Genomic DNA, 15,601 nt, shown 5'->3' with positions numbered 1-15,601 from the left:
CCAAAGGAGGTCAGAGCAAAAAGAAGACAACCGTCAACAGTTTCAGAAAGAATTTGTACAAATGTATTTTGGATTACAATAGCATTCTAAGACTTTCCATGAAAATGTCAAATAGACTGAGAACAGAACAACACATCGAGTTTACTGCCACATTAGCACTTATTTCAACAAAGTTACTGCTTATTCTGAATCTATTTAATTCAAAATGTATAAATATATATATATAAAAAAAACAATACAGAAAAGAGACCAGCTTGTATATCCTTTCAATGTTTGTTGGTGCTGTGTGTGCACAGTTAAACAATGTTTTTACTTCATTCGTCTGCACATTATTAGTGAATCACAGACCTTCTGTAGCTACAGTATTTGTTGATACAGTTAGAAAGAGGTCCACATCCACATTCATTTGCAGCATTTCAGATCAGGACTGTCTTTCACAATGGCTTCTTCTTTAGTCCAAAAACAGCTACAAACAGAAGAATCTCCACAAAAGCAGGTAGCACACTGGAGACGGAGACAGACAGACAGACAGAGATAGAAATGTAGGGAGAACCATGGAGGATAGTGACACACATGGATTCATACTTTAAACTTAGTGATACTTAATTATTTATAGAGACTCTCACTTTGGTCTCTGAAAGCTAATACATGCATACACATTAACATACTCAGACAAACACACCTACCTGCAGGCGGCAAAAATAACCCAATATGTCCAGCATTCCCACTTCTCAAACACAAAGAAAGACAAGGACACAGATGCGCTGCAGTGGACAGCCAGTGCTGGGTGTAATATCCGTCAGGGAAAAAAAAAACGCTTTTGGAAAGATTTAAACAATATTAAGTATATATAAACTAACCTGCAAATGGCAAGGATCCACCAGTAGATGTCACACTCCCACTGCTCAAATAGAAAGAAAAGCAGCGCAACTGAGGCACTGGCATGGACTCCTGTTGCTTTAGTAGGCAAAGAGGCAAATACACAGAAGTTTGGAGTCATGGAATTGTAACGGATTACTAGAACGACTTTAAAAGTCATTTACCTCTTTTCATACTTTATATGTATAGAGATATTTAATTTGCACCAATTTTCTGGCTCTATTCTAAAAAGTAATTCCCATCACCCATTCTTTGTCCAGGAGGTAGGGCTGGGCAATATGGAGGAAATCAAATATCACGATATTTTTGATCAAATACCTCAATATCGATACTGCAACAATATCGCAGTGTTGACTATGGGTGCTTTCATAAAATATTTAATCGTCAGTAATGTGGATATAATGACTACGTGGGTAAAAGCAAACAATAGAACAGTTACTACAGTCTGGTAAGTTTAGAAAATGAAGGATATAACAAGCATCTAAGGTCCCAGGTTGAAATGAACATTTATCAATTATATCATCTTCATATATCAGTCATCATTAATGACTGATACAGTATCAGCGTAAAGGATACACAGGAGACCTTGGCTGCAGTTGAACATGGACACTCCTGAGAAGAACCCGGCCAATTCTATAGCAAACAGACCCAGGGTGACTGCCAATGCCACCACCAACCTGAGACAGAGAGACATATTAGAGTGTGTGTAGGCCAAGTTCTTTATTACTTTGTGTAAGTGTACGTTTGTCAAATGGTTCTTACTTCCGGTCTTCATCGTCATACTGCTCTTGCGTGAAATCCAAAGGCAAGCAAGCCTTTACGTTGTTGTCCTGCAGAACAAACATTTGAAACAGCGTATTATGAACTACACAAGTGGTTACAAAAAAAATCTTAAAACGCACCAAACGATTCATCTTAATGTGTTACAATAGAGTAGTTTCTTACCCTCGACCAAAAGATTGTGATGACGATGACAAGGTGAGCTGTGATAGTCAAGAAGCGTGCAGGCACGAGGCTGCTGACAGCCGACATGGTGAGTACCGCTAACTAATTACTTAATCAGACAACGAGTATACTAACATAGAATGCGCAAACAAATCTAGCGTTACTGCAATTTAGGCAAGCGTATTTTGCTCACCTATTGTAAGCACTTAGCTAGCTGCAGTCTGATCGTTAGGCTAACAAAACTGATATCCAAGGTGAACAAAAACACTGCGCGACGTTAAACACATAAAATGCGACCATTTCGCTACAACTAATATTTAAAATCAGCATATATTACTACCAACACCACCAACTAACCTAGCTACAGATAAAATGTCCATGCTCGACTTGCGCCTTAAGACGGTTGCTACAACAACCGACACCATCAATTGAAGTCAGTGCATTCTTAATTACAGTCCGGTTTAACCAACGAACAATATCCAAAGGTTCCGGGTGCAGACAACAATTGAGAGAAGACTGCTCGTGTTTTCTTACAAAACACTGCCGTCTAACGGTACGACGAAAACTGGGCTATAAGCAATTTGGTATGTGGACACGTTAGGAGGCACTAATCTCCGAAATTAACAACCAGGAGGTTTATTTTTGACAAACTGAGCTGCGGTTTATCTAGGCTGTCAGAACGAAACTGGAGCGATGCGTTTGAAAAATATTTTAGTGTTTTAAAAAACGAAAACGTTATTATAGGAATATTATGGTGAAATATGCATTTGAATAAAATGCCGATAGGCTATTGCTGTAATAAAACACTTCCAAGACCTCATTTAAAACGTTAATCATTCTTAGGCAATGCGGGAATACCAGACCTTTCCAAATACCCCCTCCCATCCTGTTTCTACACCGAGTCGACTCTCTGCTTTTGAGACAGCCAGCACATAATCAGAGTGTGCGCAACAGCACACACCGAGCACAGAAAATCACCTACAGCAAAACTGTTCACGAGTCAAGGCCCAGGGTCGCCTTTCCCTCGGTACGACTGATCCAAGAATAACCTCGCATGGACGCTGGCATCGTGGAGGCATGGCAGAAGCGGAGTTACAAACCTTTACCTCTCTCATGGACGCGTTGGTTCGCATCAGTGTAAGTATGACGCTCATTTTTATTACGCTATTTATTTCAACCACGTGTGCGTATTTTAAAAAAGACATCATTATCATCTTTTGTCCTCTACCTTCATGTATACTAACACAATTTAACATAACAATATTTCCTCCCGACCCGTCTTTGCTGATGAAATGCGAGGAATTTCTTATGTTAGAGCATTATTTTGGCATCAACGGTAGGTTTGCTTTTTGGGGTTCGTAACGCTCTAACTAGCTCTCTGGGTGGAAACATAAAAGCAAGGCCACAAATAACATATACACAAACGTTGTAGCAGATAAAGCAGTGGATGTTTGGTAATTATAATCAACAAAATATGTTGGCTAGCTTTAAATGCTTACAGGCCGCATCCGAGAAGGCAGAGCTGATGCGCGTTGTCATAGAAACGGGATGCTGCGATTAGCTATAGTAGCTGTAACACCGGAATAAAGCCTCCACAACCAGTAACACTTTAAATCCCAAAGTTATATTTATTTTATTGATTTAAACATTTTCCCTTGGATAGGCTAAGTGTCATTCTTGGTTACCAAACCATGGTATCTAGAGCTTAGCTAATTCTACATCTGAAGTGTTCAAAGGTAAGATGAAGCTATCAGACTCCATTCACATTAAGGGACAACATCTGAAGTTAGGGAAAGGTATTTTTTCCTCCTCGTTTGCCCTACCTGTGCTCTGTATATCCAATATACGCCTGCATAACCAGTGTCTGCTGCAGCTCACTCTTGTATATGAGATGTATATGAGATGTGTAGGAGTCAAGAGTCTTGAATCCTACACATCTCATATACATTTTTTTCCAGGTCACAGGAGGTGCAGGATGTAAAGAGCAGTGGATTCTTTATTTACTTTAGTGACTCAGCCTTTATTATATCTTACTCCATACTCAGTTCTCTTGTTGAACCTCTCCTCTCCAGTCCAACATGAAGAGTATGGAGCAGGAGCTGCGTTGCCCGGTGTGTGATGAGATGGTGAAGCAGCCCATCCTTCTGCCATGCCAGCACAGTGTGTGTCTGCTTTGTGCTGCTGAGGTGTTGGTACAAAGAGGTTATCCTCCTCCAGACCTCCCTCCAGAGCCCAACTCACCGGCCTCCACACCCAACACTCGCTCCCCACGACAGGCACGAAAACCTACACCCAGGACCCCTGACCGGCTGGAACGGGTCCTCAGAACAGGTGGAGAATGGATGTGGAGATTATATGTGTGTGTGTGTGTGTGTGTGTGTGTGTGTGTGTGTGTCTGTGTGTCTGTGTGTCAGTGTGTTGGTACAGCTGATGAGTATTTTATTTGGCATAGCAATACACTTTGAAAATGAAATTGAATGATCTCAGCATTAACTTAGAGTGACATCATGGTTTGAAAATGCAAAGATGACGGCGTGAAATGACGCCAATGACCTGTCAGTATCTGAGTTTCATAGGGGATGTAGCTGACACAACAGTGTCCTGCTGTGCATCCAGGGCTTTATGCATTCATCTCATGACTTATTTAAGTGCATGTAGAGCAAAGGCCACAGAGGCAGAGAGAGTCAAGGAGTCAGAAAAGGCAGTAAGCATCTGTTGAGCAGGTGTGTATGTGTGTACAGAACTGGTGAATTTAGTTTGGGTGGAAAGGGGGAACATTTAAATATTTTCAGTGCATTAATCATTGCCGGTAAGAATATATAATATTATAATGTAATAATTAGTGTGTGTGTGTGTGTGTGTGTGTGTGTGGGTGGGTGTGTGGGTGTGTGGGTTTGTGTGTGTATTAGCTAATAGTGTTTTCCTTTAGATAACCTTTACTATTTAGACTCATGGTCCAAGTTCATAGTGAACTTACCTTTAATTATCACTGTGCTGTTTTTATATATATATATATATATATATATATATATATATATATATATATATATATATACTGTGTATATATATATATATATATATATATATATACTGTATATATATATATTATATAATATATATATATATATATATATATATATATACTGTATATATGGACTACATACTGTATATGTGTGAGGGACTACTAAAAGCTCTTTTTTTCTCTACATCTCTATCCATGTCTCTTTCTCCTTCATCTTCCCTCCTCCACACTTGCATCCTACTCCCAGTGTGTGGGACATACCCAGGGCGGAGGCGGAAGGACGCGGCCCCTCCCCCCATGTTGTTCCCGTGTTCCTCCTGTCAGCAGGACGTGGAGCTTGGAGAGAAAGGTCTGACAGACTGCCTCCGCAACCTCACACTGGAACGTATTGTGGAGAGGTATACCTATGTGCAAACACTATGGATACAGCTTCTACTGTAGCAGCCACAAGTACAGTCAGGTGTAGTCAGAGCTGATGCTGCAGGCACAAACATGACTTGTGGTGTGTTATGTTAACTAATTAACAGAAATCGTAAAGAAAGCAATCATGGGTTTAAAAGAAAAAAAAAATTTTTTTTACCAGTGAAGGAAATGAAGAAAGGCAGCGAATGAAGGGCTTAGTCAATACTGCTTTATAAATGAGACAGGAAATCATTCGCTGGAAGGAGTTTCAATGAATCTTTCCTTTATTCCTGATTTAAGGCTAACCCTAAGAGCAGATTGCAGAGACAGCTCAAAAACTGCAGTGTACTGGACAACTGTGGCAAAATGGTTTAATTTACCCGAAGTTATGTTGTGGAAGTACTCCTCATCCTCCTTCAATGTTAATTATCCTCTTCTCTTATCAGTTCAAATAGTGAAGATCAAAGTGAGAGGAGCAGCTTTGGTAAAAAGGGTTCAGAGATGGGGAGAGAGAGTTATGGGGATTTGCAGTTTCCCAGTTTCACACGCAGCAGTTTGATGAGTGCAGCTACTCCTCCCCCCTCCAGACACTGGTTGTGTTGGTCAGGAAAATGTGACGGTGCATGTTTTACTGCGCAGGATGCATTAACAAGGCAGCTGCTGATGATGTATCCAGGCCAGGCTATAAAATAGTCCTAAGTACTTAAAAGAAAGCAGGGCAAACTCACATGTGCTTAATCTTCCTTCTGTTGACGTTAAGGACTCATTCCTTCTTGCTAAACTATTTTTTCTGCTCCAGAATTGCTTTAGCCCTGCCCTTATCTCCTTGTATCGCTGTGTGCCCTTTAGGTACAGGCACACAGTAAGTCTGGGCAGTGTAGCCATCATGTGTGGTTTCTGTAAGCCTCCCCAGTCTCTGGATGCCACCAAGGGCTGCGCTGACTGCAAGTCCAACTTCTGCAACGAGTGTTTCAAACTCTACCACCCCTGGGGAACCCCTCGAGCACAACACGAGCACATTCTACCTACCAACAACTTTCGGCCAAAGGTTAGTCTGTTTTGGGGTTTTGTGCCTCGTGTACAGTAGCTTTTCTTCTGTTGTCATTGTGCCGTAATCCTCTTTTGTGCTTCAGGTCCTAACATGCACAGAGCATGAGCAGGAGAGAATGCAGTGGTACTGTCGTAACTGCCAGAGGTTACTGTGCCCACTTTGTAAGCTCCGTCGTGTCCACCATGGACACAAAGTGTTGCCCATAGCACAGGCCTACCAGGCCCTTAAGGTGAGTCTGTTTCCACTGTGTTAAGATCCAGATGTTAGCAGCCTTGAAATGTCAACATTTGTTTTGGTCTCACAGGAGAAGGTTAACAAAGAAGTCAACTTTATTCTGGCCAACCAGGAGACAATACAGATTCAAATCACTCAACTGGAAGCTGCCAACAAACAGATGGAGGTGAACTATCCTTTCTCTGCTTTGTCAAAGTAGGCTGTCACCTTATACTGTAACTTTGTACAGTATTTGTTACTACAATATTTTGTTGGGTTCAATGGAAATGACTATCCCACGTGGCTAATCGCAGGGATTCCTCTATCAACACTCTGCTTTGGTCTGCACAACCACATGTATAGGCAGCGTTGCATGTTTTATATATATACAGGCTAACATGCTTGCCAGGAAGTTCTCCTGGTGTTCTGATACTGTCAAGATAAACCTCTTTAAAGCATATTGTACTGCTTTTTACACTGCCCCCTTGTGGGTCAAGTTCAAAAAGGCAAGCTTCAATAAGCTGCGGGTTGCTTCCAATGATTGTTTGCTCATTCTACTCAGAAAACCTAGGTGGTGTAGTGCAAGTGAATTGTTCTGTCAAGCAGGAGTTATTACATTCTCAGCTTTACTGAGAAATCTGATGTATAAATGTATTGGTCGCCTGAATTCTTCTTGTAACTCTGTCATTTCACATCCGATTGACCCGAGGTTCAGTGCTTTGCGATACCAGTCTCCCTTATGGGATTATTGGTATAGCTGTCTTGTTTAGTTGGTATCTGTCTTGTGTATCTGTATCTTTTTTGTTGTTGTTGTTGTTGTTGTTGTTGTTTTTATGGATCGTGAGTATAATAATAAAGGCTAACTATCAATCATTCATTTTCTTTAGTATGACAGACTGAAAGCAGTATGCTGTTTTTTTTACACTGACCAACAACATCCAGTGGTTTCGTGTTTGGTATTGTGTTTCAGAACAGTAGGAATCGTTCCCCAGCCTAACTTCACTTTAACTACAGCTGCAACAAAAGGGACATGTTGTATTGGTGGGCCCTTTAGAGGCCTGGGGCTCTAGTGCAATGACACACTTCCGTGTTGGCAATAGCTAAGACATGTCGCTGTGTTTGTCATTCCTAATCTGTCATTGTTTGTTAACTCAGCAGCAACCCTTTCTCTCCACTCTGTCTCTCTCCAGGCGAACAGCGCAGTGGCTCTGCATCAGCTGACCCACTGTATACGAGAGCTGGGAGCAGCTGTAGCGGAGCGTCAGGGGGCTTTGGCTCTGGCTCTGGAGGGATCCCGCAGCAGGAGGGAGGATGCCCTGTCAGCTCAGGTCTCAGAGAGACAAGGCCTGCTGGAGCATGCAGGCTTGATGGCCTACACACAGGAGCTGCTCAAGGAGACCAATCCACCCTGCTTCGTACAGGCTGCCAGAGTCACCCACAGCAGGTAATACACACTTATTCAGCTGAATCTTAAATTTGTAAGATAATAAAATTTTGCTTTTTTGACATGTATTTTTTTTCTGTCTCTCTCTCTCTTCAGGCTGGTGAAGGCGATAGAAAACCTCCAGTGTTTCTCTCTCTCTGCCGATCCCTCTTTCAGACACTTTCACCTAGACACATCCAAAGAGGTCAAGCTTATCCACAGCTTGGAGTTCATACGTGGTAGGCTCCTATGTTACTATGATACAAACCATGTAAAAGCGAAATTATGCTTTATTACAATAAATTAATGTAACCTGCATCTGTTGCTTTGTCTCCTCCACAGCCCCACTGGCTCCAGTCATTGACACTCAGAAGACACTTGCTTATGACGAGCTGTTTTTGTGTTGGCGCCTCCCTCAAGACTCTGCCCCAGCTTGGCACTTCTCTGTCGAATACCAGCGACGAGCAGGAGGGGCTGCAGCCACATGGGGCGGCACCAGATCCCCTAATGCTGCAACAGCGTGGCTGCGTCTGGATGAAGTGAGAGGGACCAATGCTGTGATTGATCGACTGCAGATAGACAGTGTGTATGTGCTCAGGGTGAGAGGCTGCAACAAGGCCGGGTTTGGAGAGTACAGTGAAGACGTGTACCTCCACACTCCACCAGCACCTGGTGAGATATGGACATCTATTTTTTTACAGGATCAATTTCTTTATTTTGACATTTTATTCACTACAAAGAAACAAACATCTTTCCATTTGTCTATAAACAAATAAGGCAATTCCTTGTTTTCAATGCAGCTTTGCTGAATTCATAACAAAGAAATGTACTGTAAATAGCTTTGAGAATAAGTAATATGCCTTGAGATTGTATTTTTTTTAATCAAAATTCAGAAAACAAGTTGGTAGCATTGATAACAAAGAAAAAACTGTGGGCACATACAGTGTTCAAGTTGGATGTTTTCCGGTATTGGTGTCATTTCTTCAATTGATTGACTAATATTGATTTTTTATTTCTCTCATCCCTTCATTTCCTCTATTCCCACTTTATTTTTTAATTTAGCTTCTGCACCAAACCTTCTTTTTTCATTCCGCATTCCAGTTTCATCCCAGTCAGACTCTTTCCACTTGTGTCTTTCTTGCTACAGGTCTGTACTGCATTTAAAAAAAAAATGTATTGATCCATTACAGTATATTGTCCATTGTTCCCTTTTGCTGATATTCTACATAGTCTGTCCTTCACAAAACCGGATCAATAACAATATGTAGATAGAGTGATTGTTACCTTTACCACTTCCTCCTCCTCTTGATCTGGCTCTTGTTGTGTTATCTTGTCCCAAGCTTCTTTAGCTCTTTTATTCCATTATGCCACTAACCCCACCTCCCTCCTGGCTCCTTTCTGTTACCTTCCTTGCCATCTCTCTCCCTCTTCACCCCTCCTTTCCTTCCTGGTATGCCTCCTTTTCCCATCCTCTCAGTGCTGAGTTTCTCCTTGGACTCACGCTGGGGGTTGCACGCTGACAGGCTGGCATTGGGTAGAGGCCAAACCTATGCGCGCAGTGTGCCAGGCCTCTCCCTCCTGCAGGCCGCCAATCGCACACTCACTTCCTGCCACTTAACTTCTGATCTGCTGGTGGCCGACTTGTCGGTCACTCAAGGCAGACACTACTGGGCATGCTCTGTGGAGCCTGGCTCCTATCTGGTAAAGGTGAGAGGGATGCTTGTTGGTCAGTTGTTTTAGCATTATAATGCATTGTATATATGGAATCAGCTTTACTTTACTTCACTCACAATGGATGTGACCAAAGAATTCTGTCTTTCTGATTCTCTGTCTCGCAGGTGGGAGTAGGGCAGGAGGCTAAGCTACAAGAGTGGTTTCATCTCCCTCAGGATATGGCCAGCCCTCGGTAACTAAATGGCACTCTCTTAAATATAGACTAATAAATGATAACATAAGACCAATTTTTGTTTCTTATTACAAGAAGTATGATGCACTGAACCACAAATACTGATATGTATGGGATTGACCTCTTGCCACTGATTGAAAGAGCTCAGAAAATATTTGATTGTTTTGAGTGTCTCATGACTACATGATCTGTAATGTCATAATCATGCACACTCATAGTCTTCGCACACTAAATTAGCATAAATATACAATCTTATAGTGTGTAGTACCTTAAGAACTCCGGCAGAGGGTTCCAACAGAGCTGTGGTTAGGTGTGCCAGACCTTCCTCCACAGCTCTGTGAAGGAGGGTGTGGGAGTCAACACAGCATTCCAGGTAGGGAGGAAAATGTGCTCTGGTTTATTGACATTTCTTTAAACCAATCAGAATTGTCTTGGGCAGTGCTAAGCGCCAAGCGGAGCCGCTGCTAAATAACCTCAAGAAGGAACTTGTTTTGGTGGAACGTGTACGTTTAAAGGTTGTTTTAGTCGTGCAACAGAAAACTCAGATTACATAGATAGTCTAGCTAGCTGTCTGGATTTACCATGCAGAGATCTGAGGAGCAGGTAACCATAGTCCTTATAAATCCACCGGAGTTTAAAATGCCAACACAAAGAAAGTGGAAGGTGACAGGTCATCCGAAAACAGACATCCGATGGAATTTCCGGCAGAACAAGAGCCATCCTGGATACGTTGTAGCAATAGACTAGGAGTAAGGTCACATTTTGCATGTTGCTAGAGGACAGACTGCTGTTTTCCATATAGCTTTGAGTGGTTTCTTTCCAGTTGCAAAAATCTCCTACTGTATTCAAGCTTTTTATTTCATTATTTACATTTTTCTCCTTTGCTTAGTTTTTCTTTTGTGCAGCCTAATCTTCTCCTTCCCTCTGCCTCCCCCCAGCTGCGACCCAGACAGTGGCCATGACAGTGGGGCAGAGGACGGCCAGGACTCTCCTCCCTTCTGCTTCCTCACAATGGGCATGGGCAAGATCCTGCTTCCTCAAGGACATGGTCACACTCAGAGCCAGGGGGACAGCCATAGCAACGGGGGAGTGCACTCCCACGGTAGCAGCCATAGCAACCTGCCTCACCCTCATACAGCACCTCTGCCACCCCGACTGGGAGTCTGTCTGGACTGTGACAAAGGACGTGTCACTTTTTACGATGCCCACTCGTTGCGGATCCTGTGGGAGGGACACATGGACTGTTCAGCTCCAGTGTGTCCAGCCTTCTGCTTTATCGGTGGAGGGGCCCTGCAGCTGCAGGACCTTGTAGCCAATCGAAACATCGAGGAGCCGCCGCCACGGAGGGTAACTATCCAAACACGTGCAACAAATCTCAGCAAATAAAGTGTGATGAGACAGGAGTTTAAGGGCACAGTTCACTCAGCAATCAGAGTTTTTCTCCTATCTGTAGAGTTAAATGTGGTTTATATTTAATGTGAGTTGATAATGAAACTTTGATACTTGACTGAACTGTCACTGCTGGGTTACACTTTTCCCCTCAATATGATTGTTGAGAACGGAATATAAATATCTGATTTTGCATTTATACTTGGCCTGAATATTAAATCTCTCTTTTGGCTATTTTTGTTGTTGTTGCTTTTTATCTTTTTAATTTTACAATACTCGTATAAAGATGGCTGAAGTAATTTAAGACTATGCAGAATTCTGAGTAAAACACCTTATAACAGATAAAATCTGTTTGCAATGTAAGTACAAATCTGCCCTCCTTTTACACAAAAGTTGCATGCAAGTGTGACTAGGATTCATGAATTACATATATGCAGATAACTGACTGTCACTGCGTAAAGCACCTCAGTACGTACTGTATGTCTAATTTTATACTGTATCTTCATTTTTTTATGTAGCCTCAACAAGTGTTAACGATGTGTATATAATTCAGACTCAGAGAATGTGAATGTTCTCCGGTTGTTGAATTCTTAAGTTCTGCAGGCTCATGTCAGGATGACGTGTCTAGGTGTGTAAACAGTCCACGGTGGTATTTTATATAGTCGCTGTTTTGCATTTCAAAAAGGACTTGTGTGGCATTTCGGCTGGGTAAACACGCTCACAGTTGCCTCAATGTTTTCAGAAAAGTAAAAAAAAGGTTCTGCAGAATAATGCTGACTTCATAATGTGAATACATGGAAATGCAGAAATGCAGATGGCCTACTTGTCCAGTTTTAAAGTGTGGTGTTTGAGTGAAATTAATGATGAGATGTAATGTTAAAGTAAGTGGATGGATGAAGTAAGCTAATGAGAAGAGGTCTATTTTATGAGCTCTTGTTGACTTTTTTTTAATAGATTTTGTTTTTGCTACTGCAGCTGACAGTAGCTCATTTACTTATTGACTAAGCTGATTCAATGTTATGTTTGGGGAATGTAAGAGCCCAGTCTTGTATCATTTCAGTGCAAGAGATATTGTAATACTTTCAAATCTGTCTACGACTGTATTTTGATATATGACATGATTTTCTGGTGTGTATGTATGTGTATGTGAACTCTGGCTGTGACTTTAATGCTCTGTGTGTGTGTGTCCTGTCTTTAATGACGTGTCTAGACTCTACTTGTGTTACAGCACAGCACTTGAATGACTTTAGACTGTAGCATCAGAATCTCTTTGTGTAGATTTCACCTTGGCTGGCAGAATGTTTCTATCATGTCATGAGAAAATAAATGACTGATAACTTTAACATGGAGTCACTCTGTCAAACAATAACCAGTAACGGCTGTGATGTCTTTCCCCTGCTGTTGAAAACAATAGTTATCCCCCCTTCTGAATAATATCACTTATAACTTACTTCACCTGATACAATTAAGTCAGAAACCTTTTCATTAGTGCATGTCTTCCTGTTTTATATGTCTGACAGGCTTTTAACTTAATTCACAAAGGACTGTCTTGGCTTTTATTGTCATCGTCGCCTGTCATTTTACCACCGCACAGCCAAAATGATAAATATGTTTTGATCAAATGCAACGGTCAGCAACAAAGTTCTCACATTTTGATTGATTGTAAACAGCAATGTTCTAGAGAGGATTAATGAAAACAGACTCTCCTTGTTTAAATGTCATGGAAACACTCTCTCTGAGTGCGTGGGGCACGTCTGCATGTAAGGGCAAGCGTGCCCTTAATCACTTGAGTGTGCCAGAGCTGCATGAACAGGTAAAGTGGATTGTTTGTGCCTCAGGGTTTAAAATAATTAACCTATTTTGTACAGAGCCCAGACACACCTTACAATACCATATACAGAAGGACAGCAACAGAAGGAGGCAGGCTAAGAGCACAATAGCTATATTACGTGAGCAGAAGACAAGGCAAGAGAAGGGGGGGTTCAGTATGTGAGCCAGTTGGACTGGTAGTAGTAAAAAATTGTTTTAAGAAGGCTATTATCACCCAGACTGTGACAAATAGGGACAAAGGTAAAGGAGTTTACATGTTGCGCAACACCAAAATGGTTGTGCTGGAGCATGCAATTATAATAATTAACCATTAGGGGGCGACATTGTTTGTACTTTGTTGATTTCCTGTGTCTTCTGCAAAAAAGATTAGTCAGCAACAGGTGCATCATGTGTCAACACTGACTTGTCTGGTCACAAATCTGTGATGACAGGTCAGATATAAGTTAAGCTTTTATTTGGTTTCTCTTAAGTCAAACTTTGTGCTATATATTGTGTTACATTAAATATAGCCTCCCCCTCAACTTTAATTATCGTGTACACAGGCTACAGGTAGCTCATTTTCAGTTCAGTTCCTTGATAGCATGCATCAAAGTACTGGAGTGTCACATCTGAATTACACTTTATATTATATTAGATTATTATAATTAGCTACTACTAGTTAATGCATATTCACCACACACATACAAACAGTGACAGAATTCAGAGAGAGAAACCTCCTACAGAACAGACTAAATTAACCCCACATTGGTTCCCACTATTACTATTAACACAAACTTTAAATCAAGATGTGCCATTGAAAAAAAGCATTTTACTAAGGTGTTATCTCTAGTCATAATTCCACATACGTGGGGCTTGGTGGTTGCTTTATTTTAAAGCTACAGCTCAGTTTAGTTTAAACTTGTTTACCCGACAGAACTCCTCCCCACAAAAGTTAAGCCCGTGTTTGTCTGTGTGTTTGCACGCAACATATTTTTGTAGTGAAGCATGTTCTTGTAAGATGATTTAATGTAGGAGTATGTATCAGTTGTCAGAGGATAAGATAAATAAGCAACTAAACTACAGTATGTAACAATAATGAGGAAAACCTTAGAATCTCAAAGAATACAGATGACAGTGGAATAAAATACATTTTACTTATGCTGTCACTCAAATATTTCATGTACAGTATCATGACTTTTTTTTATGAAACTTGTCGTTTATTCTGGGTAACCTGGGATGAAACCACTGTATTTGAATAGCCAATCAAACTTTGTTTCATGTGTTAGAGTTGACAGAAGCAAAAATGCTGAGTGCCATGCAGAATAAGTTCCACACGCAATGAGAGGTAGAAAACTTTCAAATGTGCATACAGTGCAAGAAGCTGCAGAAATGTTTGCTAATGCAAGCACAGACTCCCAGTCCCCTGAACAGCTGTGTCTCCTGTCTTTCCTCAGCACCTCTGCATATCACAGCGGACATATATATGTCCTACCCGTGCACACGCACGCACACGCACGCCACACACACACACACACACACACACACACACACACCACACACACACACACACACACACACACACACACACACACACACCACACACACACACCACACACACACACACACACACACACACACACACACACACACACACACACACACGGGGCGGCTGTGGCTCAGTGGTAGAGCGTTGCCTGCCAATCGAAAGGTTGGTGGTTTGATCCCCGCCCCTGCAGTCATTGTCGAAGTGTCCTTGGGCAAGACACTGAACCCCGAGTTGCCCCCGGTGCTGCGCATCGGAGTGTGAATGTGTATGAATGTTTATCTGATGAGCAGGCGGCACCTTGTACGGCAGCCCCGGCCACAGTGTATGAATGTGTGTGAATGGTGAATGTTTCCTGTAGATGTAAAAGCGCTTTGAGCAGTTGTTAAGACTGGAAAAGCGCTATATAAATACAGCACATTTACACACACACACACACACACACACACTGCCAACATTTCAGCTACAAACTAACTTTACATGTTCCAACTATGGCCTATTCTTTTTCTGTCTGTAAAACTGTCAAACAAAATTGATGCCCACTGCTCGCAGAGGTTTGTGAACATCAACAAGAAACACTGCAATCTACACACACACCCATGCAATCAAATCCAAATCCACTTTAAATGGTTGCCATTCAAACCACTTCCGTGTACACACAAATCCACTGCATGTGTGTGTTCTGGATGGATGCCAAAGTGAAAAAGCATGATCAGACAGGACCAAAATGTTCCTCACGCTCTGTGAGTATTTATGTGTGTGTGTGTGTGTCATTTTTAGACTAGAAAAACATTAACTCTCCATTAAGTCCTTAACTGTACTGCACCACCTGTCTGGCTTGCTTTTTTACGTATTCTTCACAACTAAAGCCTGGTTTGTGGGGGTATTTAGTATACTAAGTATTATAAATGATTTGTAGAACATTACCAACAATAAGTTATAGTTTAATGCAAATGTATTAATTTAACATTAAAGGCCAGTAAAATTAAAACGTGTGCTTGACACATGCAATGCTGTTG

General features: G+C 41.5%; 2 protein-coding genes across 5 annotated transcripts; one reads left to right on the top strand and one right to left on the bottom strand.

The window, feature by feature from the left end:
* Positions 1-37: 37 nt before the first annotated feature.
* Positions 38-2,263, bottom strand: tmem107l (transmembrane protein 107 like). 2 transcript variants are annotated; one of them, XM_032517531.1, is made up of 5 exons: positions 1,825-2,263; positions 1,642-1,709; positions 1,456-1,556; positions 861-957; positions 38-504 (listed from the first exon to the last, which is right to left on the bottom strand). In XM_032517531.1, exons 1-5 carry the CDS (start codon positions 1,909-1,911, stop codon positions 435-437), a joined length of 423 nt encoding a protein of 140 aa, XP_032373422.1. In that variant the 5' UTR covers positions 1,912-2,263; the 3' UTR covers positions 38-434. The 2 variants fall into 2 exon arrangements, with proteins under 2 accessions (XP_032373422.1, XP_032373423.1); XM_032517532.1 differs by lacking the exon at positions 861-957 and adding an exon at positions 687-783.
* Positions 2,264-2,612: 349 nt separating this feature from the next.
* Positions 2,613-12,569, top strand: trim46a (tripartite motif containing 46a). 3 transcript variants are annotated; one of them, XR_004332278.1, is made up of 12 exons: positions 2,613-2,961; positions 3,897-4,155; positions 5,094-5,244; positions 6,098-6,296; positions 6,382-6,528; positions 6,604-6,699; positions 7,703-7,956; positions 8,053-8,174; positions 8,278-8,607; positions 8,998-9,082; positions 9,413-9,642; positions 9,774-9,841. XR_004332278.1 is itself a non-coding variant. In XM_032517527.1 (12 exons), the coding sequence occupies exons 1-12, from the start codon at positions 2,902-2,904 to the stop codon at positions 11,225-11,227; spliced, it is 2,364 nt and encodes a 787-aa protein (XP_032373418.1). In that variant the 5' UTR covers positions 2,613-2,901; the 3' UTR covers positions 11,228-12,569. The 3 variants fall into 3 exon arrangements, 2 of the variants coding, with proteins under 2 accessions (XP_032373418.1, XP_032373419.1); XM_032517527.1 differs by lacking the exon at positions 8,998-9,082 and adding an exon at positions 10,780-12,569; XM_032517528.1 differs by lacking the exon at positions 9,774-9,841 and having other exon boundaries at positions 8,998-9,450.
* Positions 12,570-15,601: the final 3,032 nt, after the last annotated feature.

Source organism: Etheostoma spectabile, chromosome 6 (assembly GCF_008692095.1).
Source record: "Etheostoma spectabile isolate EspeVRDwgs_2016 chromosome 6, UIUC_Espe_1.0, whole genome shotgun sequence".
Taxonomy (NCBI): domain Eukaryota; kingdom Metazoa; phylum Chordata; class Actinopteri; order Perciformes; family Percidae; genus Etheostoma; species Etheostoma spectabile.
The sequence above is the reverse complement of the archived record's forward strand: the minus strand, read 5'-3'. Positions and strand labels throughout refer to the sequence as shown.